The 27,903-nt window shown below is 36.5% G+C and overlaps 1 protein-coding gene and 1 long non-coding RNA gene across 6 annotated transcripts in view; both read left to right on the top strand.

The window, feature by feature from the left end:
* Positions 1-3,237: 3,237 nt before the first annotated feature.
* LOC125755373 (uncharacterized) lies at positions 3,238-8,127 on the top strand. The gene is made up of 2 exons (XR_007411716.1): positions 3,238-4,213; positions 6,650-8,127. It is a non-coding gene; the product is annotated as an uncharacterized LOC125755373 (long non-coding RNA).
* A 13,667-nt stretch (positions 8,128-21,794) lies between these two features.
* Positions 21,795-27,903, top strand: part of ASXL3 (ASXL transcriptional regulator 3) — a 182,160-nt gene continuing 176,051 nt past the window's right edge. For 2 of the 5 annotated variants that reach the window (XM_049112796.1, XM_049112795.1), the window contains exon 1: positions 21,930-22,001. Coding sequence is in view for 1 of the 5 variants with exons in the window: in XM_025429199.3 (XP_025284984.1) it covers positions 21,948-22,001 (54 nt within the window). In the remaining 4 variants the exon portion in view is untranslated. Of the gene's footprint in view, positions 22,002-27,903 lie in introns of all 5 variants that reach the window. The other 3 variants (XM_025429199.3, XM_049112799.1, XM_049112798.1) reach the window with 3 other exon arrangements.

The raw sequence follows: 27,903 nt of genomic DNA, 5'->3' as shown, positions 1-27,903 counted from the left end.
GTATTAGTGTTAGATCTAGAACTGTCTACATTAAATGCTCACCACTAGTGTTTTCCTGTCTTACCAGTCAATTCTTAGAAAACTTCAAAAAAGGGCACCTAAGTGGCTCTGTCAGTTGAGTCTGACTCTTGATCTCAGGTCAGATCTTGATCTCAGGATTGTGAGTTCAAGCCCTGCACTGGGCTCCACACCTAAATATTCTACTTAAAAAAAATCATAAAAGATATGAGTTTTAAGTTGAGGATCATTTATCTGCCTATGAATTTCCAATTGCTCCAGCACCATCTGTTGAAAGGTCTATTCTCCTTTCATTAAGTTATATCTTTTATCAATATTTGGATTATTTTCTGGCCCTCTATTCTATTCCATCTATCTATCTATCTATCTATCTATCTATCTATCCCTTTGCCAATACCACCCAGACTTAATTAGGGTAGCTATATAATTTGCAAGATAGAGTAAACTGATTCCTCATAGCTTATTCTCTTTTTATATAGAATTTATTACATTAATGATTCTAATTCCTTTGCCTTTGCATTATAAATGTTTTCCTTTTTAAAATTAATTAATTAATTAATTAATAATTATTTTCTTCATAACAAACACAAAGAGAGAAACAGAGACATAGGCAGAGGGAGAAGTAGGCTACCTGTGAGGTGCCTGATGAGGGACTCAATCCCAGGACCCCCAGGATCACGACCTGAGCCGAAGGCAGATGCTCAACCAGTGAGCCACCAAGGTGCCCCTCCATTATAAATTTTAGAATAATCTTGTATATGACTACAAAAAGACTTATGTTTTTCCTGCCTTCCTGGGGATATTTGAACATTTTTTAGAGTTCCATTTTCATTTATCCATAGTGTTTTTAGTGTCTCTGTATGGTTTTTTTTCAGTGGCTGCCCTGAGTATCACATTACTGTTTTCATCCATATTTTTGCTTACTGTGTTCTTTCTTCCTTCCTAATATTCCAGGATTCCATCTTTTATACTCCTTTCTCTTTAGAGAGCTCCCTTTAGCCAATCATTTTTCTTAGGTCTGTTGGCAACAAATTATTTTAGTTTTTCTTTATCTGAAAATTTCTCCCTTTCTCTTCTTTCTTTCTTTCTTTCTTTCTTTCTTTCTTTCTTTCTTTCTTTCTTTCTTTCAAGCAGAAGGACAGTCAGAGAGAGAGGAAGAGAGAGGATCTTAAGCAGGCTCCACACTGAACCCCCCCCCCCCAATGAGGGGCTCAATTTGATGACCTTGAGATCATGACCTGAGCCAAAATCAATAGTCAGATGCTTAACTGACTGAGCCACCCAGGCACTCCTGAGAATGTATTCCTATGTAGTTTTGCAAGATACTGGATTCTGGATTAAGTATTCTTTTCTTTTAGCACTTTGAAAGTATGTCACTTCCCTTTGGCCTCCATGGTTCTTGATGAGAAATGTGTTGTTCGTTCAAAGTGGTGTTCCCTTATAAGTAAAGCATCAGTTCTCTAGCTGCTGTCAAGATTTGTTTTTCTTTTTGTCTTTAATTTTCAGAAGTTTGATTATGATGTACTTTAGCATGCATTTCTTTGGGTGTGGTGTTCATAGAGGTTGAATCTATAGATTTTTTTTTCTTTTGACAAGTTTGAGAAGTTTTCAGCCATTATTTCTTTGACCTTTCCTTTCCTTTCCTTCCCTTTCTCTTTCCTTTTCTTCTTTCTTTCTTTTCTTTCTTTCTTTCTTTCTTTCTTTCTTTCTTTCTTTCTTTCTTTTTCTTTCTTTCTCCTTTTCCCAGCTCTACCCTATTTCTTCCCTCCTGAAATACCAAATACTAAATGTTAGATGTTTTGTTAAAGTTTCATATGGCTAGTCTCTGTTCATCTCATTTTAGTTGATTTTCTCTCTGTTGTTTTGATTGTGTAATTTCTTTTTTTTTTGATTGTGTAATTTCTATTGTTCTATCTTCACCTTCACTGTTTCTTTCTTCTGTCCTTTCCATTCTGTTGTTGAATCCACCCCCTAATTTTTAAATTACAGTTATTATATATTTTTGATTTAACTTTTTCATTTTATTCTTATTTATATTTCCTATTTCTTGCTGAGACTATTTTTCCATTTGTTCCAAGGGTGTATTGTTCATTGAAGCATTTTTATGATTACTGATTTAAATTCTTTGCAAGATAATCCTGACATCTGTCATCTCAGCATTGGTATATATTAATGTTTTCTTATTCAAGTTGAGATGTCTTATGTCTTGATATGAGTGACTTTTGATGGATATCTGAACATTTTGATTATTATAAGACTGAAAAATTATTTGAATCTTGTGTTTTATCAGTTCTCTTGTGACACTGGTCCCATCATGTAAGGGAAGACTAGCCTCTAACTGCCAAATGTTAGTGGAAGGTCTAGATTATTTACCCAGCCTCCTTTAACACCTGGGTGAAGAGAAGGGGTTCCTTGTTACTCTTGGACACAGTGGAAGTTCAGGCTCTCCATATTGCCTCCCAATGAGGGTGTTGCTATTAACTCTGAGCCCTGGTGAAAGTCCTGTCTGTCCCTTATGCCTCTCAGACAATACCCCAGCAGGGAAAGGAAAGAGTAACTTGTTACCACCAGGTTGAGGTGAAGGTCCAGGCTCACTATATGGTTTTTACTAATACTGCAGAAGTAGAGAAACTCCTTAATACCTGGAATGGATAAAAATCCCAGACCCCACTCAGCTTTCTGTCTTGAGGCAGGGGAGATAGGTGAGGGGTTTGGAGCACTTCATTATAATTAGGTCTAGACTCTCTATGTGGCCTTTGCTAGCATCGGTGGAAATGCAGCCACAGTTTTTACCTTGGGGTAGTTGGTTGGAATAGCACAATGATTCTCTTGAAGATTTCTGTTTTACCAGACTGTCCCTTCCTGACCTAGATTGGCCCTCTCTGGGCCTTGGTGGTTTTGTTTTATTTTTATTTGTTTTATTTTTTGTTTCTCTTTTCCTTGTACCCTTTGGTACTACTGGGTAGTTTACTTCTCCAATACCCTGTTTGGGATACATGAGGCAAAAACAAAACTGAAGGAATTAATTGCTTTGGGATTTGGATACCCAAATTTCTAGCCAGTCTTGCTTCTTTTCTCTACCTTTCAGAGTCTTCTTATGTATGTTTATATGTAATACACAGGATTTTTAGCTATACTTGGCAGGAGGAATGGGGGAAAGTATATATATATCTTACCTATTCAAACTTCCCTGAATCTGCAGGCTCCAGAACTACCCTCTTTATTTTGTAAATCAGTTCAGTGTAAGCCTAGATAATTTTACAAATATGAACATTTGTAATTAGACATACTTCCTCTTTTGTTTATCAAACATTGAGATAATAAAAGTAATAATAATGAGAACTCCCAGTTATTAAGCACTTAGTGTACGTCAAAAACTGTATTAGAACTTCAAAAATAATGTATTTAATCTTTAGAAGAAACCGATGAGGTAGGGATTAAGGTAACTAATACTCACCATTGCTATTTAAATTCCTTAGTTCATACAGGTATATATGGTGGGATTTGATTTCAAACCCAGGTCAGAATCTGAAATACTTTTTATTCAGTAGACCCCATGACTACCTTTAGGAAATCGTAGTCCAATAGATCAAGATAAGCATAAAAAGTAACTTGACAATTACACTGAATATGAAGCTTGGCCGAATTTTACCATACTGCCTGTTGGTGGCTTCAAAAATATTTTAAATAATATCTTTGAAATATTAGTGCATTTATCTTCCATATAGTAATCAATATCTTTCTTGGCTTTCTCTCAAGTGCTACAGGCACATCTTCAAATTTAGAGCCAGTCCTGACTGATGATAAAAGTATATAGCCTTTATTACAACACCCAATCAGTCTTGGAACAGTCAAACCACATGTGGGATCTAATGGCCCACCATGGCTACTACATTCCTTCATTTCTTCCCACTCCTTTCCCATCAGACTTCCATTATGAGCTAAAGCTCAGTTAGGTATGCCATGGCAAGACCCACAGGTACACTTGGCTCTGGTTTCTGTATGCTCTGATTGCTATCATCTTGATTTTTAATCTGTGAGCTGCATGTTGCAATATTGTGTAATAGCATAAATGACAGTTTATTTGAATGATTATCTTGCTCTTTCTTGCCACCTCTCTTTCCAAAGGACTGGATCTACTGGGTTAACCCTGGAAGATCTCCTGGAAAGATGCCTTCCTAAACCCTGATCCAAGGTAAGACTTCATAAAATAGATGTTCCCTAAGCCATATTATACCTCCTGCGACTAAAGATTGCCTGAATCAAACCCAAGTTTGAAATATCATTTATACTTGTGTTCTGTACAAAAGGATGCACAGGCTCCAGGGAACCTGTAGATCATGTATTAAGGAGCTGGAAACAAATATTAGGTTGTCCTTATTTATAACTTTTTTTCTGAAAAAAGAAAGGAAATTGGAAAAAATACATACTTTCCTACTTTTTAATACATAGAATGATGCTGGGGTATGTCATGAAGATAATGAAGGAAAAGAAGAATAATAGTTATATGACAAAAAGGGTCTAAGAGGGGCCTTCTAAATTATTGATTTAGTTTAAAGTTGTTTAGTGTCTTGTGAAGTAATGGACCAATGGAATATATGATCTTAAATAGTAGAACCGTTAGAATGCTTTATAAAGATAACAGGACTGACCTTCAGAACTTTTTGCGTGATTCAGGAGTTTGAAAATTATCCAATAGCAAACTAGTTAAAAGAGTCACTGAGCTTAAAGATGAGTTACGTATTTCTTTCTTCAACAAAAATATATTTGTTCCAGTTTTGCAGATCTTTCATATGATAATACATGGCTGTCAACAACATGTATCTACAGAAATTTAAAAAATAAAAAAAAATATGTATACTTAGTTATTGCTTTAAATAAGGGATACTATTTTTTTGAGATTTTATTTATTTGAGAAAGAAAGCATAAAGGGAGAGGAAGAGGAAGAAGCAGACTCTCTGTTGAGCAGAGAGCCCAATGCAGGGTTCAATCCCAGGACCCTGGGATCATGACCTGAGCTGAAGGCGGACCCATAACCAACTGAGCTCACCAGGTGCCCCAAGAGATACTATTTTAATAATAATTGAGAAAATAGCTGTGTTTTAAGAGAATCTTATAGAATAAAATAGAATGTTGGAAATAGATGTTTGAAAATGTTACTATCATTAAGTGAAATTTGTTGCTAAAATAGTATTAAATATTTCAATTCTAAAGAAAATATGCTCATATCTGGTCAAATTAAAAACAAAACAAAACTTGAAAACAGAATTTTCTAACTTGTTAATCTTCCAAATGAAGAATTTTAGGAATTTATTTTTAACCAATTTGTTAAAATGATTAAAATCCAACATCTTCCAACTAGTTTGCTAAAACAACTAATTGGCATGGAGAAAATGGAAATATATTTGGTGAACTTCAGGAAAGCCCTTTCATTATTGGTAAATGTAGTTGAAAAATGTATATCATAATTTAGTAATTGCAGCCAATGAAATCTTTCTTCCCTTACTTTTATGCATTTTTGTAAAGTACATTTCTCATTCTATAGTCATTATAAACAGGACTTGAAATTAACCCAATTTAGAACTAAACTAGCTTTATTTCTATTTAAATTAGTTAATTAATGTGTTAGTTTAGGATTAAACTATCTTGTTAAAAATAATAAAATGTTTTTAAAAAAATAATAATAATAATAATAAAATGTTTTTAATTATGGTGCTCTTATTAAAAACCAATGTTGATTTATTTGAATTTCAATGACAGCAAAAGTATTTAGTATCATTAATGAATTAAATGAAAAATAAAAGTATTATTTAATCTTTAGAATTTTCTTTTAATTTAATAATTTATGTATGTTTAGTAATATATAAATTTGCTATTGTGTTAACATTGCATATAGTAGTATAATGGATTTTGAGATTTTTTTAACTCTTTAGGGTGTATGCGTAGCAAAATATATTGTAAGACTACTGCATTTGACCCTATTAAGTGCCCAGTGGGTCTTCCCTGAGGCTAATTGTACCCTCGGACTCAAAACGGATGTGAATAAGAGACAAAAAAGGAGCTCCTCATCACAAACTCACAGACTCATAGCTAAAGTTATTTACACATAAAGACACAAATACATATGCACAAAGGAGGTACAAAAGTAACAATATATTTAATATATTACCTTTAATTGTTGACTCTAAGTGGATAGTATACATGTATTCATTCTTTTAGCTTTTAGTTATGTTTACACATTTTTAAGGTAAAAAAATGTGAAGACTAAAGCTCTTTATGCATACATCCAGTATGAAAAATTAATTTTTAATATCAATTAATCTCCTAAATATCACTTTTATTGCATAAATACTTACTGGACTCCTACTATATGAAGACATGTATTTGAAAGGAAATTTCTCTAATATTTTCCTTAATTTCCCACTTTAATCTGTATTTCTCTGTATATAAAGACAATCCTATATTGGAACTACAGCTAGAATGGAATGTCATAAGAAATATTTTTTTCCCTATAAAACAGTTCTAATACATTAGCAATTCTAACACAGGATTTATTCTTGGCAGAATACATTCTACAGCTGCTATTTATATTCATTTCATTTTAATATTTTCTTTATCAATTTGTAAACAGGAGGCCAGATAAAAAAGATGAAAAACTCAAGAGGCTTGACATTGCCTGAAAAAGGTGCTGAATACCCTTCGCCATGGGAACCATCCAGAAGACAGAAATGTACACAGATTTCCAGAACAGCCTTCCAAACCTTCAATTGCATTAAAGTTGAGTTTTATAGGTTTTCTCACTCTGCATATGTATAAACTGAGAATAGAAACTATTCCCTATAAGGAGGCTTCTATACATATATCAAAGGATTTTGATGACATTATAATAACCAATAGAGTGGAGCTGGGGCAATTTGTGATGATTCTGGAATCTCAAGACATTTACTTTCTGTTATAAAATATTAATGAAACAGCTGACAAGCCAACAAAATTCTAAAGGAGCACATCTCACAGGAGAGAAATTTGTTGACATTGACTTGGACTCCGAAGTGGGTTTTATGAACTCACGGTTATAGATGTACCTATTACCTTTGTGTTAATTGTGTATTCAAGGAAGAGATGCAGCACTTTCAGAGATAGACATCATCATAACCTCTTTTATTATTCGATGTATTTCAAAGCTGTGGGGCAGGACAGAATTTGGACTGGTGCTATTTTTATTTGCTTTTAGATAGAAGTGACTTATCTTGCAAAATGAATGTGGATAGGCTTTTTTTGTTGTTCTGTGTAGACATTTGTGGTTTAAATTTTTTTATTGCTGCAAGAATTCCAAGGCATGGTGTTTTTTATTAGGAGGAAAAAAATACCTGATGATGATCAGAAACATTTTCATCCACTGGTGGAGTGCAGAGGTATAAGTTGCTATAGCCATAAAGTTTAGGGCAAGACACTGACTCCTAACTGCTGGGAGCTGAAAACCACTGGGATAATAATACATATATATACTATACTTTCCTTCCGTTCTTCATGGCACCCTTCTCCCGTAGCTCCAGGAGCCAGGATGATGAGCTTTAGTATCACAGTAGCCTGCAATTCTACCGCATACTGGGAAAGAACGACAGACTTCCAGAGTATTCAACACTTATTTGGCTACTAATCCAACATATGCTTGCCTATCCCCTGGGTATTTTTGTTTTGTTTTGTTTTGATTCATCCCAGCAAGGCAATAAAAATCTACCACTTTCACTATATATATATATAGTGGTGCTGGGTTTTACCTGAGTAAACTATTTATATTTTCTCTCTTTATAAACAAGAATGTGCATCAGCAAGCAGAGTTAGAAGACTAGAAAACACCCAGCATACAGAGGCACATGTATTCAAAACAGTTTGTTTATTTGAATCCAAATTGCTAATCTAAGACTTAACTTCAACATTGACCTCGCTAGTGCCATCTTTTAAACAACCAAGTTAACTACAAACACATATTAAATAATTGTGTTTCATATGATCTTCCACAAAGTTTCAAGATATTTTAATGGAAAATAGTCTTCAACAAATGATGCTAGAACAACTGGACATCCATGTGCAAAAAAAAAAAAAAAATTTGAACCTAGCCATAAACTACATCTTTTGAACTGGATCATACCTCTAAATGTAAAATGTAACTGTAAAACTTTAGAATAGAAGAAAGAGAAAATGTATGTAACCTTAGGTTTGGTGGTGAATTTTTAGCTACAACACACGCAAAAGAAACCAATGTTTGAAAGAAAAAAATTGATAAATTAGACTTAGTTGAAAATGTAAAACTTCTTCCCTGAGAAAGACTCTATTAAGAGAATGGAGAAACAAGCCACAGACTAGGAGAACCTATCTGTATAATCATATCTGATAAAGGATTTGTGTTCAAAATATGCAATGAACCCTTAAAACTCAACAGTAAAAAAATTGACAAAAATTGGGCAAAAGATATGTATAGACAGTTCACCAAAGAAGGTACATAAAAGGCAAATAAACATATGAAAAGAAGTTCAATATTATTTGTCATTAGATGAATGCAAATTTAAAACAACTGTGAGATACCACTACACACCTATTAGAATGCCTAAAACCCATAAACAAAACTGCTGAGGATTCAGAACAAGGAACTTTTACTCATTGCTGAAGAGAATGTAAAATCTTACAGCCACTTTGGAAGACAAGTTTGGCAGTTTCTTGCAAAGTGAAATATAGCCTCGCTTATGATTTATCAATAGCATTCCTGGTATTTTACCCAAATGTGTTGAAAACTTACATCTACACAAAAATCAAGTATTTATAGCGGCAGTATTCATAATTGCCCAAAACTAGAAGGAAACAAGTTGCCCTTTGCTGGATGACTGGACAAACAAACGGTAGTACATCCATATAATGGAATATTATTCAGCAATAAAAAGGAATCGCTAATAAGCCAATTAAAGATATGGATGAAGGGTAGCCCCAGTGGCTCAGGGTTTAGCGCTGCCTTCAGTCCAGGGTGTGATCCTGGAGACCCGTGATCAAGTCCCATGTCTGGCTCCCTGCATGGAGCCTGCTTCTCCCTCTGCCTGTGTCTCTGCCTCTCTCTCTCTCTCTCTCTCTTTCTCTCTGTGTCTCTCATAAATAAATAAATAAAATCTTAAAAAATATGGATGAACCATAAATCATATTGTTATATAAAATAAACCAGTCTAAATAGGCCATATGCTATATGATTCCCATTGTATGACATTCTAGAAAGGGCAAAACTATAGAGAAAGTAAACTGATTAGTTTTTGCCAGGGATTTGGGGAATGGGTGGGTGGTTTGAATACCTGAAGCGCAGAGAATTCTTTTAAGGATTTTACAATATGATGCTGTAATGGTGGACACATGACATAATAGAATGACAAAGTGGAATACAGAATATGACAAAGGAATCTAGCTTTATTACAAATATATTAAACAATGTCATTGAAGAGGTGGAGGAAAACATAATTAAGTTTTGTTGAAGTTTCTTTTCCCCCATGACAGTGCTGGGTAATTGTTCTAATATAGTTATGCATGTATACTGGAATTGAACAATTAAATAGATGGTAGATGGTGGGAGCCATGTTTCTCACTGTTGTAGTGGAAGGTTATAACTAGCCAAGGCTATAATGATCCATGTGGTAATTAATTTGTTGAAGAGTAATCATATGAACTCATGTTTAACTTAATATACATACAGATGGTTACATTTAGAAATATAGATACATGTATGTACATAGGTTAGTTTTCACACATATTTCCTTGCTCTATCAGCTGAGAAGTGCTAGAAAAAACACCTCAGGAGCAACAAGCACACTTAGCATTCAGATCTTGGTTTCTAATACCATTCTCCAATAAAAGAATAAGGGCTTCTTGGAGAAATGGCTGATTCTGTAACTGGAGTAGGAGATACACAAGAGGAGCCAGAAGCATCTTGTAGTGCCAGAAGGTAGGGATATGATTTAAAACAGCAACAACAATAAAAAAGCAAAAAATACAGTAATGGAGGTGTATCAAAAGGACATAAGGGCCATCTCAGAGAACTCCCAGTGTCCAAACTAGAACAATTTGAGTACAAAAATAAATAATGTTGTATTCGCTTATAACCCATAGTGATATTAATAATGATCAAATAAATAAAATGTGGAAAATATAAAAATTTGTCATGCAGAAAAATCCAATAATGTACCCCACCTGTCCCTAGGGTTGCATATACTAACAACCTTCCAAAAAAGTATAGTAAGGAAAGAAGGGAAAAGGAAACTTCATGGTGCAGAAATTTGACAAACACTATCTAAGCCAGATGATCAAAGCCAACATCAACTGTGATATATCATGTTGATAGTACGTACTCTTGTTAAGGATTTGATGAAAATGGCAGTTTACCACTGCAATCTTCCTCACAAAAACCTGTAACTCCAGTCTAATCATAAGAAAAATATCAAACAAATTCCAATAAGGGGGCATCCTGCAAAGTACCTGAAAATATATCTGACTATAAGTCCACAAAACTATCCAGCTTATCAAAAACAAGTCTGAGAAACTCACAGCCAAAGGGGCCAAAAGAATCTTGATGGCTATATGTAAGATGACATCGTTGTTGAAATCCCAGAACAGAAAAAAGGATGTTAGGTAAAAACTATGGAAATATGAAAAGTATGGACTTTAGTTAGTAACAATATATAGATATTAATTCATCAATTGTGACACAAATGCACATAATAATAATACTATGGGAAACTGGATATGGTTTGTGGGGAAACTCTTTTTCTGTATATCTATTTTTCTATAAATCTAAAACTAAACTAAAATACAATGTTATTTAAAAAGTAATTGTCTCAAAGTTCCTAAGTTAAATACATGTTGGGTATTTTTTTATGTAGTTTTACTTATTTAATTTTTTTCCTTGAATACATTTTTATCGTGTGTGATTATTATTCATAATAATTATTACACATCTAAGGAAAATATTGTTCTTTCAAGTTTTCAAAGCTCTTTCACATATCACCTAATCGGATCCTTTATTACAAGTAACAAATTATTAGTCTCATTTTATATCCAGGGAAATTGGGACTCAGAAAGGGGAAGAGAATTGCCTGAGATCACACAGCTAGTAGTGGCAAAGCTGTCAATTATCTATGCCAATGCAGCAAAGCCCACATATATTAAAGGATTTTTATGTGTGCAAACACTTATATAATACAATCTTATTAAGAATTGTATTTAAAAAAAAAAGAATTGTATTTTTTCAGCAATTAACCTAATTTTACTTATTAGTATCTATTTATATCTTGCTGCGATGCTGAAAAGTAATACTACTATAATTTCCTTGCATTATGGAATGCATGCTTTTCATTAAGTTACACATATGTTTTTTTAAATAAACGTACATACACACAGGCATGAAGAAAACAGGAAAGCGCATGCTTCTTTTACAAATATATGTGGATAAATTATGTAAATAATTTAACTGACTCAATATCTTTCTTTGTGGTGTATATATAGCAGCAGAATCCTTAGTATAATAAAAATGTGTAGCCTTATTTTCACTTGTTAACAAAAGAGTAAAACATTTTTTTAAAGATTTTATTTTTATTTATTCATAAGCAACAGAGGAAGGGGAGAAATAGAGAGGCAGAGGGAGAAGCAAACTCTGTGGGACAGGGAGCCCAATGTAGGAATTGATCCTAGGACCCTGGGATCATGACTTGAGCCGAAGGTAGATGCTTAACTGACTGACCCACCCAGGTGACCAAGAGCAAAATATTTTATAGCAGGAAAATGCACACTGTTGTGTTGTGGTGTGCTTAATTGGAGTAGGTGAAAGTAAATTTTGACTTATTCCATAAAGTTTCATCTCTACTCTGTCACTTGCAAGTAGTATGAACTTTTGCAGGACTTACTTAATCTCCCTACAACCTAACTCCCTCATTTTTAAAAGAGATATAATAATTGTAAATAGCTCATAATGTTATTGCAAATAACAAGGCCTTATAATAAGCTGTCACAACATAAGTGCTCTAAAAATGATGGCTATAGTTACAATTGGCATAACCCTAAGAACCAGACATTTCCACATTTATAATGTCTTTAACATAGACGTTGTTTGACTATACTGATCCCTAAAAATAAGTCAATTAAAGTCCTCTAACTGTAGCTTTGTAGATGTGAAGATCAGAAAATTCCTTATTGATCATTAAGATATTGAAAAGGGGAGTCCAAGTTCATTTCCTTTCTTCTCTTCCGTCTCCACTCCTTTCTCTTTCACTTTTCCTTTTTCTTTTTCTTGCTCCTTTCAAGTTGAGAATGACAGCTTTTACCAAAGGAAAAAAAAAATTACCAGAGAAAATGGAGAGATCATATTAGAGTGTCTTGGTCTGATGGTTGGACTTAACCCTAGATCCAACTGATATTATATAATCCATCCACCACTAATGTGGTGATGTTCAAAAACATACTACTTCATCAAAATAAATGAGTAGAATGAATGCTATCTTTGTTGCTTAGCAGTTCATGCATTAGTTCATTCAGATATTGCTTAACAAGTGATACATACTAAACCCTGGGATAATCACAGTGCTACAATGCTGGCAATAAAGACATAATTTCTTTCTTTAGAAAGCATCCAGTTAGTGGGAAGGGGGTGTGGGTTTAACACTAAATAGAAAAACCATTTGAAGATATAATGGCTGAAACATTTCCAAATTTAGTGAAAACAATGAATTCAAATGCAAGAAGCTCAATGAATTTCATGCCAAGAAATATGAAGAGAACTGCACCAAAAACTCTGTAATAAAATTGTTCAAAAGCACTAATAGTTTTTTTAAAATTCTTGAAGCAGCCGGGGGTAGGAGGAAGATTTAGTAAGAGCAGAGGAACAAAGATGAGGAGTATTAAAGATTTATCATAAAAAATAACACAAGGGAGGGTGCCAGAGTGGCTCAGTTGGTTAAGCGTCTGCTCCGGCTCAGGTCATGATCCCAGGCTCCTGGGATTGAGTCCTGTGTCAGGCTCCCTGCTTATTGAGGAGTCTGCTTCTCCCTCTCCCGTCCCTTTTCCTTGCTCATGTTCTCTCTCTCCCTCTCAAATACGCAAATAAATAAAAATCTATTTTAAAAAATAATGCAAGGGAGAAAACAGTGGAAGGTTTTGATAGGGACTACATATCAGCAGCCTCCTTCCATCCCTATTTTGTCAGAAATTGATGAGCTGATTCTAACATTTAGGTGGAATTTGAGGAATTTTGAATAGGTTAAGCAACTTCAAAAAAAAAAGGAACCAAAGTTGAAGATTTTACACAGCCTGATTTTAAAATTTTTAACACGACAATAACCAAAACAGTATGATATTGGTATAAGAATACATAGATCGAACACATATAGAATATCTAGATCTAGATCTATCTATATATAAAGAATATATGTATAGATAAATATATATGTATACATAGATAAAGTACATATATGTATACACATGTGTGTACATACATTATACATACAGATAAGTGCGACCTAATATCCCAGAAAATTGTATATAATTATGGTCAATTGATTTCCAACAAATATGCCAAGACACTTCAATGGAGGAAAGGTAATTCTTTCCAACAAATGGTACTGAAATAATTGGATATCTATATGCCACAACCAATAAACTGATACCACAAAATCCATGCCCTTACTCATAATCAATCATATACAAATATTTACAAACTGAAATAGAAAATTTCTAGATAAAAACATAAGAAAAATATTTATGATCTTAGGTTAGGCAAAGATTTCTTAGATATGATATCATAAGGCTATCATATATAAGAAAAACTTGATTATTTGGGTTTCAACCAGAATCAAAATCTTTTGCTCTTCAAAAGATACCATGAAGAAAAAAAGAAAAGTCATAGACTGGGAGAAAATATCTGTAAATCACATAATTGATAAAGAACTCATGAAGAATATATGAAGAACTCTTAAAACTCAATAATAATGTGACAATAAAAAATGGGGAAATATTTGAATATGCATTTCATCAAAGAAAATAGTCCCACTTTGGAAACCAGTTTGTCAGTTTCTTAAAAAGGTAAACATATTTAAAATAAGATGCCCCAATTTAAAAGCTTATATACTCATGATAAGGTACAGTAATTCCAATTGTTGGTGTTTATAAAGAAAAATGAAAAAAATATATCCACATAAAGATGTGTACACAAATATAGGAGTATTATTTATAATAGTCAAAAATGGAAACATCCCAGATGTCCTTTAACTGGTGAATTCATAAACAAAATGTTGTATATTCATACAGTGAAATACCATGTAGGTATAAAAAGAAACAAAGTATTGATACATGCAACAAAGTGGACACTTGTAAAATAGATCATGCTAGGTGAAAGGAGCCAGACATAAAAGACTACACATTGTGTGATTATATGCCCTGGAGGTAGGAGCAGGGTTTGAGTTCATTAGGGCATGAGGGCACATTCTGGTGTGACCAGAAGTTTCTAAAATTAGATTAAGGTTATGGATGCACAGCCATATAAATTCAAAAATAAAAACATCAATCTATGAATTACATTGAGTAAATTTGTGGTATATAAATTATACCTCAATAAAATTGATAAAACTCTAGCAAAATAAAATTCAGAAAAACTGAATTAAAAGTGTTGCATAATTACAGAAAGCAAGAAAAAGAAAATGCATTAAATCAGAAAAACACTGTAACTTCTGTTACGTGTAAGCAACATAATTATAAACATAGAAACTGTCCTTGAATCTGTAACACCGATAAGTGAATTTAGCAAAGTGACAGTATATGAGATCAATATTCAAAAGCCAATTTTATTTCTATGTATCATCAGCAAAAAACTCTAAAATAAAATTGAAATACTATTTCTAAAAGTATGGAAAATATAAAAACTTGGAAATAAAAATATAAGAATATCTTCTTGAAGCCAGGGTAAACGAAGATTTCTTGGGCAATATTCAAAGTACGAATCATAAAAAAAAAAAAATCAGGAATTGGATCTCATTAAATGCCTGACACTATTACAAAAATGAATAGACAAACTGCAGGCAGGGGAAAATATTAAAAGTCCATTAACAGGCCAAACTCATCTATGGTGATTGAAATCTGAGAGTGATTATTTCTCTGAGGTGTGGGGAATGATTGGGAATAGCATAAGGAAACATTCTGGAGGTGATGGAAATGTTCTGCATTTGCTGTGAATGATAGTTACTGAGGTGTATACAATTATCAAAAGTCATTGAACAAAACACTTGAGAGCCATGCATTTTATTACATGTTTATTATACTTCAAGTAAAAAAAAAAAAAGAAATAAAAAGACTTTTAAAAAATTTTTACCAGAGCCCAAACATTCCTTGCCCGGTTAAAGAATTCAGCAATAAGCCCACAAACAGAAGGGAAGAAGGAATTAGTTTTATGAAATGGAAATTAAATGATTATGCGTTAGGCAGAAGAGTTGTGATCTAGACATTTTGGATCTTTACTACAGAGTTAATCGCCTCTTGGTCTAAAAAGAAAGAGAGTCTCCAGAGTAAAGAATTTTCTGCTAAAAAATGCGCATTGATCAAAGTTCTTACCAGCAACTCAATCCAGATATTGTTCAAATGCATGATTCATTATTTTGACATCTACATGTCATAACTATCTTTGATCCTTTTCCTCGGGGACACCTTGCCTAAATGTGATAGAGTGGTAGAAAGTCAGGGGGAGAGGGTGAACAAGAATCTCTTTTTCTGGATTTCTCTATTCTCACACAAAAGGCAAATATGTTTAGCTCCACCCCCACCCCAAGCCTCACTGGGGCAATGAAAATCCTGGACTGATTTCAGACACGGCAGGGTTATTGTTCTTTCTTCTGAAATAACGTCCTGCTGCCTTTCCTCACTGCTAGGTGAGACTCTGAGTGAGACTCTGAGTGAAGGTGGCAATTTCAGCGTTCATGTCCCCCCACCCAACTTCTTTTCTCTACCACATAAACCAGTAGACAATTGGATGGCATTTCTTTGGCTACAATGGGTTCCTAAGAGATCTTCTAGTTATTCCCGCTATTTAACTAATCAATCATGTCACCCCATGGTTACTGGAAGTGTGCTGGCTAAGATGATCAGCCATGTCCTCTGCAATAAAACTCAACGGGAAAGCAATAAGAATTCTTCAGTTACAAAAGGAGCCCTATCTCCCCACCACTTCAATTCATCCTTGTAAAAGTTGTAGAATGGCCTTATATCTTCCTTTGGGTTTGGTGCTAGCACGAAATGAAGAGGAAGTTCCACTCCTAGATTAATATCTACAGTGCATACTTTTTATATCTTACTGTATAACCTACAATAGCAGGTAGGTGAAAATTACTGCAATCAATTGCTTGTTAGTGATTCCCCCAAAGTTTTGGGGGGTCTCAATCATAAACATTACCCTTTGGTAAACATAGAAACCAGGGCAAGCCAGACTATCAGTAACATGGCCAAGATTCCTTTGAATTACAGAGCCTGAGACAGTAGTTGTAATCAAAATTCTAGTCTTTTCCTTTGTGAACTAAGAACATTCTTTCCACACAAAGATGAATTTAGCAGCATGTAATTTTCCTTCTTATCCACTAAATGTGGGATTGAATTAGAGTTTACCTAGAGAGATCTAATTTGTAGTTTTGAAAATAAGCAAAAAGCTGTTAGACCGTAATGTTGATATTCTGATCACGTTACATATGCATAAGAAGATAGTATCAAGCAAAGCTTTATTTACATTTCCTAAGTGTTTTTTCATTTTGTATAAACTAATGAGTGGTGCTGTTAGGGAATATGTGTATCCCTCTTTGTGTAATGGATTAAGCATGAGTCCTGTTAAACACCAGGCCATAAATCAGACTGTGTTCTCTATGCCTAATTAAGGGTTTAAAGGGGGAAAAGGTAAATTCTTGAATGAAGGGCTCTACTCAGAAGCAGTGTGTTATTTCACAAAGGAAGTAGATAAAACAGAAAAAAAAAAAAGAATAATTTAAGAAAATGTAAAAGAGGAAAACTGTGAAAATATTTTTGCCACTTTATTTTTCTTTAGATTTAAGAATGCCTAAGTGTCCAGATATATGTGAAAATAAAGCACTGAAATGTAGTAATAATACAGATTGGAGAATTTAAAATGAGTGTCAAGGTAGCTCTACTCAACTAAAAAAGAAAATTATATGAATTGACAGTGCAAATAAAATCAGCTACAAAAAAGTTTTGAAGAAAATTCAAAAGCATTTTTTTTAGCTGAATGTATCTCTATAATTAGAGCACACTAAAATCTCACCATATTAAACTGTTGTAGATTTTGAGTCAAAACCAAAATAATCACAGTTAATCCCCTCATTTCCTAGTAGAAGAATTGTCATGAGTTTTAATAAAATTAGTCTCAGATAATAATATTAAAACATTTCTGTATGTTTCTGGAGTGAGGCTAATGTTTATATTCATAGTATAAACTGACTTTAAATGAATATATTGAAAGACTTGAAAAGTGCATTACATAGCATATATAGGATTAGAGCAAGAGAGACAAGGTCATAATTCATTAGCCCTTAGGAGCTCTACTCAGTAATATTTGACTATACATAATTAATAATGCTGATATTTGGCTTTATTTCACCTCGCTTTGTATTACTCCTGAACTGTACAGTGAAATATAGGAGAGGAATAGGAAAAAAGAAAACATTTTGCTCTTATGAGAAAAAGAAACAGACCCTGGACTTGTATTTACAGTAAAAGGGATCAATTTACTAAATTTCCAATTATTTATTTTTTATTCAGTAAATATTTATTGGGGCCTAGTTATGACAAGTAATTTGCTTCATGCCGGACATTCAGTGAATTGGGTAGGGGATAAGCAGACAAGGTGACCACATTCGTGAAATTCCCAGAGAAGTGAGATCCTAATTGGTCACAGACAAAAGATATTTAGGAAAAATAAGATTATTAAACGTTCCTATCTGTAGAATTCAGAGATTCTCAGCTTATAAAGAATAAATATTTTTCAGAAATAAAACTCATGTTATATGGTCATCAAGACCCCCCCCCCCGAAGACCTCTTCCATCCCCCTGGCAACTTTTGCCTATTTTTCTCCTCCCAACTTTTATTATTCCTTCCCCACCCCACCTTCTGCTCTGTGTTTTGCCTGCTGGCAGGCATGTGTGGGGGAAGGGGGGAAGGGATTTCCATTAATTCTAGACTTCCACATGCCATGGGTATGTGGGATGGCAATGAAAGCATTCCCTGTCCCTTATTCCTGACGGCAGGCAACACTCAAACTTGCCCATACTGGGTCAACACTTTGATGAGGCTTCATGGTGAAACCTTGTATTTCCTGAGACACCAGTCATGACACTTCTGTCCTCACATTCTTAAGTCTCTCTTCTCTTAGTATCTTCTCTTAGCGTTCATATGAACGCTAATCCTTGGCCAACACACCATCACCTCTATTTTGTCTTATAAAATTGATATTTATTACTGTTTGGATTTGTTTTGTATTGAGTGTTTATCAATTGTTAAACACCTTGTAAAATAAAATAACATTGCTGGAAATGAAAAGTTCTGCTGGAATTGATGAAGGTAGACACATACAACAGGAGTTTGAATTGTCGAATTTTGAACTTAAAAGCAGGAATGGAAAGAAAGAAGGCAGGGTAATGCAGAAAAGGTGCTGTCACGTGCCAAATGAGCTTTGGAGTCATCCCTATTCTGTCTAATTGAATGGGGATCTCAGAAAAGGAAGAATTTATAGGGCACTTCTAACTGGAACCTCTGCTCTTTGAGTTGTTCTCATTTAAAGGAAAGATTCTTGAAATACATGTGGTCATATATGAAATTTAAATGAATGCCAGCAGCACTTGGTAGATGTCATCTATCCATTTGAGTATTTTTCCAGTTCTAAATTGTCCTTTTACGGCACTTTGTTCTCCATTCTCACAAATTTGAATGTTCAGATCCTTCCCATCCTTCAACTCCCATTGAAAGGACATCTCAAAAAAAAAAAAAAAAAAAAAGAAAGGACATCTCTTTCTTAAAGCCTTCTTTAACCTCCACAGGAGAAAGTTATTTTTCTTACTAATTTTCACATAATTTTACTTGTACATTTATGCCATTCATTACTATCTGCCTCTGCTTAAAAGATGCTCGTATAGTTTACCAAACTATGAAAGAACTACAATTGATTCATACATATACTCCTTCCTTCCACCACATTTATTGGGAGACTGAGTCGTAAGGGAAAGTATGGCTGAATGTACATAGGCAAATGCGGAGGAAACGAATATAATGGCAGCCACAGCTTCTCTGCAGGGGTGGCCCACCTCTCTTCTGGTGCCTGTGAAATCTGTTATGTTGGCATAAAGCACCTTTAACTAGACTCACCTATTACAGAATATTTATCCTCAAATATCCAAAAGTAGAGATAGAATCTAAGAGTCTTCATACTATTGATTATTTATACTTGGCTCACTCTCAAAGAACGAGTGCACAAATAACTGCATTTAGTTTTAGGTGTTCTTTTGTTTTTAATGTACAATCAATTTACATCTGCTTAAGAGGGATGATATATTTTCTCTTCTGTAATAACCAGAATTGTTTATTAGAGAATAATAAGTTACTGCAAAGCAACCACATAAGTATGTTTTCCTTTAGCTGACTCCAAAACTTCTTATTAAGCACTATTTCACAGAAAATAACAAATTATATGTTGTGGTCTGATTACTTGCAATAGGTACTTCTGAATAGAAGAGAACACATTAGAATGAGAATGCTTTGAAATATATCAATTGCTTTAGTTATAAAGAGAATTGCTGAAAATAAAAGCAGATGTGAATGTGATTCAAATTTAATATATTTGAAATGTAAAGTAAAAATATAATACACCTGGATAGAGTTATGCAAATTGCATGGATAAATTTTCCCCCTAGGGATAACTTCAGCATGTTCTCTAAATCCATTTAAAAAAAGAAAAGTAGGAAGCTGGAGATAATTTTTAGATATTTCCTTAAACCGATGCATAGCTCTTTTCTTATTTTATTGAATTAATAAAGTAAATATTTTTAAAGAATTAATGTAATCAGCTCTTTATGATTGTGAACTGCCTCTACTTAATTTTAGGTAATCAAGCATTTTTATTACTTCAGTCATTTGACACTATTCTCAAAGGAATCCCCTTACTAGTATTGTTCTCATTCTTAGGCGTATATGTATTTTCATTAGATGTAGATGTTCATTTCTATGTAGGAGTGTTTTTATTATTTGTTTGTTTTTAGTATTGCAGTTTAGAATAATAGAAACAACATGGGGGTAGGGCCAAAAGACTCGGGTTCGGTTCCCGAAACTGATTTAGCAAGAGATCTTGAATGCAGTGTAATGTTTTTAAGTTTCATTTCCTCATTTGTGCAGCAGACATAAAAATCTATGTTTGAGTGCCTTGTTTTGAAAGGGTCAAATGAGATAATGTATATGAAAAAACTCCAAGTACTATTTACATACCATTATTATTACATTTAGGAAATAACCTTACATAAATAATCCAGTATGAGTGCCCCTTTTTGTTTTTTTAGATAGTCAAATACACACATAATTAATGTGTGGGTCACAAAGCCACTTCTTTCTTTGCTTAACCGTAACTTTCTTGACCTAAACAATTTACCAGCGATCTAAGAAGTTGGAAGGGCTACAATAAACTTTCAAGCCTTCACATATCACTTTGTAGCTCGCTAACAAGGTTAACAATCCAACTTTTCATGTATCCCCAACCCGGCAATTATAAATAATTTTTTAAGACACCCAAGTGTTCGCTGGGCAGTCGTTCGCAGACGCATCACGTTTCTACGCTATGGAAATGATGACCCTACGATGTTTAAAAATAATGAGTCACTGCTCCACGGCCACAGCTCTCTGGACTTGCATTGTTTAAGATGATGTAGGTGGCTCAGTGTTGTTGTCACGTTGCACGTTCAGTAGTAGTTGTGTTGAGGGGCTGGGTTTGTACCCTTCCAGCAGGGCTCTGGGAATCCACCCAGCCGAGCAGAAAAGGGTTAAAGGAGTCCAGCAGAGGGAAGTAGTGCGGAGTGAGTGTGTGTGTGTGTGTGTGTGTGTGAGAGAGAGCGAGAGAGCGAGCGAGCGAGCGCACAGGACAGAGCCTCGAGTTGCGGAGCGGACCCGTGCACAAGTTGCAAAGGCCACCGCGTCCGCGGCTCACGGCCCTCGCGGGCCCCGGGGGCACGGCCTGCGCCCGCGAGCAGCGCCCGGCGGGGGAGGGGGCTGGGCTGCGGAGAGGGGTCTCGCGAGGGTTTCAGGGCGTGGCCGGAGTGGGGGGCGCGCGGCGAGTGTGCGCGGGTGTGCGCGCGCGAGAGGGCGAGTGTGAGCGCGGCGAGTGTGAGCGCGGCGAGTGTGCGGCCGCGTCGCCATTCCCCGTGACGTCAGAGTGTATTGTTGTGAGCGGGGCCGAGCGGAGCATCCCCGGAGCTGTCACCGCGGCGGCCGCGGCGGCGGCGGCGCAGCGCGAGCCCCGCACGAGCGAGCGAGCCCGGCCGGCGCCGCCCCGCCCCCGCCCCCGCCCCCGGCCCCGGCCCCGCCGCCGCCGCCGCCGCCGCCGCCGCCGCCGCCCCAGCCCCAGCCCCAGCCCCAGCCCCCGCCCCCGGCCCGCCCGCCGCGCGCCGCCGCCGCCGCCGCCCGCGCGCCCCCACCCACCCCACCCCACCCCCTCGCTCCATCCCTCCCACCCGCCGCCGCCGCCGCCGCCGCCGCCGCCCGCGCGCCTCCCCCCGCGGAGCGAGTGCGGGTCACCGGGTCACTGGGTCATTGTCTCCGCGCCCGAACCCCGAGCACCCCGTGGAATCCCCCACGTCATCATCAGAACCATCAATGAGATGCAAACATGAAAGACAAGAGGAAGAAGAAGGACCGCACCTGGGCCGAGGCTGCCCGCCTGGTACGTACCGCCCCCCGCCCGCCGCCCGCCGCCCGCCCGCGCGTCCCGCCGGCCCCGCCGCTCGCCCCGCCGCTCGCCCCGCCGCTCGCCCCGCGCCGGCGGAGACGGCCACTTCCAGCCGAGCCGCCGCCCGCTCGCCGGGCTCCTGCTCTTTGTTATTCTGCGGGAGTGGGCTCGCCCGGGGGCCCCTGTGTGTGTGCGTGCGCGCGCGGAGGGGCGCAGCCAGCGTCCCGGGGAGCCCCGCGCCCGCCGCGCCCGGGACCGCCCGGGACCGCCCGGGACACTCCTCCCGGTACTTCGCGCTCGGGGCTCGGCTGTGCCTTCGCCACCGGCGAATTTCCGAGCGCTCGGCCCCGCTCGACTTCCCTCTCTGCCGCTCCGGAGACCTTTGTGTGGCAATTACCACTCCCTCCCGGGCCCTCCACCTCCCGGAATTTCATCAATAACTCTGTGCACGGTCTGTGTGTGTACGTTCGGCGTTCGTGAGTTCATACATTTCACACGTGCATGCACGGCGTGTGTCCGACACGGACTTGCGGGGCGTGTGCATGTGGGCTAGGGCGTGCGTGTCTGTGTGCCGTGTCGTGTGCATTATGTATGCACACTGGTACGTGCATGTTTTGTGCGGATCAAGTTCGTTCGTGTTTTGTAGGTATTGTGTTCTGCTCGATGTTTGTGTGTACATTCTGTGCACGTGTGTGCAATTTTTTTGAGTGTGTGTCGGGGCGTGTGTCTGTTTGGTGAAGTTGGGTCAGTGTCATTTGTAGTGGGAGGTTATTAAGAGTGTACAGCTAGGTGTGTTTTAACGCTGGCTTCCTGGGCGGTGTTACTTGGCTGCTTTTCTTTAACCTTTCGGAGCTTACGTTTTAATCATCGAAAGAATGTCTCTATAGAAATGCTGGTTGGCAGAGGGGCGTCGGCGTCTTTGGTTTGATGCATGTGTATGTGTGGGTTTTTTTTTTTTTTCTTCTTCTTCTTCTTTTTCTTCTTTTAAAGGACAGCTGTAAACGGATTTTTTTAAAAAAGGATATTTCTGTACAGTGTGCCTCACGGGAATGCAAGGCATTACATTTGAAGCTCAGCCTTTCAGGATTTCGGCTGCATAAATTAAATATTTATTTAGCAACTTACTGTCTTTTATAATTGGCCAAAAGAAAGCAGACTGCATGCCATAGAGGGTGGGGTGGGGGGTGGGGGTGGAGGAAGACCACAGAACATGTTATTGGGTTGACTTTGTAAAGATTGTTCTACCATAACTGTGGGATTCCTTTTTTTTTTTTTTTTTTTTTTTTTAAGCTTTTGAGTAACTACATCATGCTCAAGGAGAACATTTGTCAAAAGTAATTATCTGAGTTTGGTTGAAGGGCCTTGCTGGTATGTTTCTGGATTGGAGCAAAGGGTTTTAAATAATTGACCCTATTGCCCTGTCGAAGAAGTGACAAAAGTCCCTTTTAATTGTGATCTAGTTATTGGATGTTGAAGTGGCTAGGCCCCTTTACTTCATCTCTTATTTTGTAGTAGTGTATATTATGATTTCTCCTCTTATCTGTGATTGTGTTAATTGCTAAATCACTCACTGTCTGGATGAATGGGCAGGTGATAGTCATTCTCTAATGAACTGCATCTGGGGGAGGAAACTTATCTGTGAGGAATATGCGAAAAGTAAGCAGTAAGTGTTAAGTAGATGCCAGATTGATGTTATCACTGAATTTTTCTAGAGCATAGTACATTACTTATTGTTTGCTCAGCCATTAATTCAGAATTGTGTGGGGGTGTGCAAGGCTTCTGAAAATGCATTATTCAGGTTCCTTGGAGTGGCAATCAAGTATTGTAGAGCTTCAGTGTGTTTTCTAAACAAGCGAATGAGTTGACTTATAAATATTTTAAAATAATGATTCATGAATTACCTCTATCTGCCTGCAGAGAATTACTTAATAAACAACCTTTTTTTTTTTCTGATGGAATTTAAAGCTTGCCATTTGTCTTCAACCAGTATTTGTTACTGTTCTTAAAATACTGTGCTCTATTTGATCTAAGCATGATAGATTTGTATTGATAAATCCTGAAATAGATTTCTGAGTCATAGCTTTTTGTTAAAAGTTGCCTTTTCCTCTTACAAAGTTCATTGATGGGAAAAGACACACTAGGAGTCATCAACACAAAAGAATTAATGATAGACCAGATGTCTCTATTTTAACCAGACATATTGAACTAGTAGTTATGGTAATTTTTCAATTTGGTTCAAGTTATTTTTCCCCTGGTAGTTGTACAAATGTGTATGTATTCAAAATGTGACAGTTGAAATAAAATACTGAACAAAATAGCAAGTAATTGCACTGGAAATATCTTTCTTAGAAATTTGTGTTTGTAATTGTGACTTATGATCCTTCTTAACTTTGTGAATAAAAGAAAAGGATCCATTTGGGTAAGAGGGTTTTTTTTTTTCCATGTTTCTTTATGATTACATGAATACATATAGACAAACTGTCTTACAAACTTGCATGAAAAGTTTTTATTCTTATAATTGTATTTACACGCCATTAAAAAGCAATGCTGTTTTAGGGGCATTTCTGTGCTAGAAATACTATCATTACATATTTTATTTTACACTACCCCTGCTGATTTTGCTATGGTTGTTGTTGTTAAGGACTTTTAGCCTTTTCTCCATCAAATGTTAAGCTAGGTGTCTGATTTTAAAAGTAAAGACTATGGGTAGACAGAAAATATGCACGTAGTTCTTGCAACATATGAACTAAAGAGAGTATCCAAATCAACATTAAGAATAACTTTCCAATTATACAGCATATAATATATATCTTCTACTGGAGAGAGTGGGTAAGTGAGATTATCTTGGAGGAGGGGATCAGGGGAGAGGAAATGCAAAATACGTTTTTTGAACTGTGACCAAAAGCTTAGGTTTAAATGTAGCCTTTCCATTCATTTTTAAGAAAAATATATATGGAAGAAGAACAGTTCTTTGTAGAGTAAGAACTTCCAGTCAACAACATAATTTTTGCTTTCTTTCTTTGTGAGAAAAGTATATGGTCTGTAAATCTGCAAACTCTGAGTGGGAACTCCAGGGATTTTGCTTTAGATAGAGATGCAGCTATCAAGCCCTACCAATTTTCTCTTAGAAGTATATCATGTTTGTATATGGTGAGCTTGCTTAGCTTAGGAAACAGGGAATGGTAGTATAATTTTTTTTTTGTATTTTCAAGAATATCATGATTATTAACAGGCTGCCATTTTAAAACAGCAATACCATATATTTTTCTTTTCTCTTCTCTCTCTCTCTCTCTTTCTCCTTTCTGCCCTGCATCAGTTGGAGAAATTTCAGCCTTCAGCCTCCTTTACTCCCCCTCAGCCTTCTGCAGTTGTGGTTGTTACTTTGCGCATTGCCATTTAATATGGAGGCTGCTCCTAAACCAGATGCATTTTCATCTGTTTTATCTGCTCTTCTAAGGTTATAGAGTCTCAGAGGATCCCACAATCACATGGAAGTATCTTCTGTCTTAATATTTGTAGACCACAATAAGAATAAAAATCAAAACCATAACTCATGTCGAGCTAGGGCTTTGACTTTAATCCTTTTGACTTTTATCTCAAGTCTTCACTCTGTTACTATAAATACAGTTTAAACCATTGTGAAAGGATCTTCATGCTTCTTTGTAGAAAAAAAAATGGGGATTTGACAGGACTTTGTTTTACTGCACTAAGGGGTTTCTTTGTTACTGGCTTAACACAGAACATACTGTTATTTATAAAATTATTCTAGGTTAATTCTTTTTTTTTTCACATGCAAAAATGTTGTTGCTTTGAGAAGTGCCTTTTGATAGTTTCATCATTTTGTTCTATAGGGAATGCTGCTGGTAAGATAATGATTCAGTGTATTAATTTGTTTCCCGAGTTTGTTCTGTTTGTTTCATTCCCTACAATCTTTGTTTAGTCTCACTGGCACCTGAAAATAAATCTTAACAATCTTCAATAGCTTTGTGCTTGGTAACATGGCTGATTTATTTGCTTGTAGTTTAGGTACATTCACATAGATGACTATTAGTAGGGGTTTTTGTATTTTTTTTATTTGTTTTGTTTTTTGGTAGTTCAAGGTGACCTTTGGGGGAAAAATTAATGGTAAATTTGCCTCGTTGGGAGAAAACAGACATCAATCTCTTCATGCCATAGCAGAGAATTACTGAAGGTTTTAAGTAAATTGAAATTTTGTAAATCACATTCTATTAAAAATTAAGTGGGGGTATAGGAATTAAAGGAAATCTCTGCAAATCTTTTGCACTGAGAAGATTCTTTTGCATAATGCATTATATGCTAAATAAACTCTTAGAGTTCTCATGAAATAAAGCCAAATGGTGTTGGTGGCTGTTAAAATAGAAAGCAATTCATAATTGTCAGTTTACTGGTTGCCTTGTCTTTTGTCTTTGTATTTTAGAAATACATCTAGTTTTTCTAGAATGATGATATGTAGATGGAGAGGAGAGCATTGGTACTGCTTTTGTCATTCTTTCACTGTGCTAGTGGTGCTTAGATTTCAGGTTATGACCAGGCCTTGACAGTTTGACAACATTTCGACTTGTGATTTGGGGTGAGCCCCCGAGGTGCGTATGGGCATAATTGTGACCGTGCTTATTGGCTTACGAGCCTGGTTAACGTATATGGCAAATGGAGTTTTATTTTCAATCACTTACATTTCAGTTGGTTTGATTCAGCTGTTTTCTGTGATCTACACGTAACATAATCTCTTTATGTTTGTATCTCATCATCTCTTCTTTCAGATGGGGAACCTAAATTTTCATTGCAATTTGAAAGATGGAAAAGAGTTTAGCAATTTCTCTGCCTCTTTGAATTTAAAGTTGGGAAAAACGTGTTTGAAATAAATGAGAAGTGTGAACTTAGGCCTAGTGTTTAGGTTGTTAATTTTTTATTTCCTGCTGACATGAAAGGGAATTTTAAGAGTTGATTCTTCCTTAAGGTTTTCTCTTCTTGGAGCAAGCCTTTGGTAGCAGATGATTCCTTGGATGTCAGGGACTCTTGGTGTGCTTTGGCTTTTAGACTTGTAGAGTTGTACCTGTAAAGGAATTTCACCACAGAGAAGTGAACTAATAGAGTAAAGAAATTTAATATTTAATAATGTAATAGTTTCAGCCTTTGCTGAAGTGCACTGAAAATGTGAAGTATGGTCCCTAACCATTTTAAGGGTTCCTACTTATACAGCTCAAACCCTGGGGAGGATACAAAGATACATCCTCAAGGAGTGTTGAGTTCAGTAGAGGAGAAAAAAGAAAACTGGGGGAAGACCGAGCAGACACCATCTGCAGGTGTCACATGAATGATCAAGCGGGTGCTATTTTATAGGTTTACAGAAGGGAGAAGCTGCATGGTATGTGGAGATTGCAGAAGGCTTAATGGATTAGGTGGAACTTGGTTTGTCCTTGAAATATGAGTAAGATTGAACAGGTGATGAGAGGAGAACATTCTAAGAAGAGATCCCTGCATGAGCAAAGGTGTCGTGTCAGGCAAGAAGATGGGGCCATGAGCAGACAAGTCTAGAAATATCCAAAGACTTGAGGGGATTGGCACCGCAATAAAGTTGAAAATTACATTGTGACCAGATTGAAGAGGGATTTGCAAGTTATTTCAAGACAGTTGGACCTTGTAAATTGTGGCGTGGGGCTAGTGGGGTAACTGGTAACAGAAATAGGATTTTTAAAACACACACACAAAACAAAATGACTCTCTCTCATAAAGAGAGGGAACACCAGTGGTCTGGGGATGTCTCTGAATGCTTCCGTTATTTGGTAATAGAGCCTGAAAACAAAATTGATTTTAGAAATATTTTAAATAACACAGCTTTCTTCTGACCTATAGCCTTTGCCAAATGAGGCAAAGT

The sequence above is a fragment of the Canis lupus genome, chromosome 7 (genome assembly GCF_003254725.2).
Source record: "Canis lupus dingo isolate Sandy chromosome 7, ASM325472v2, whole genome shotgun sequence".
NCBI classification, from domain to species: Eukaryota; Metazoa; Chordata; class Mammalia; order Carnivora; family Canidae; genus Canis; species Canis lupus.
This window is presented reverse-complemented; position numbering and strand designations above follow the sequence as displayed.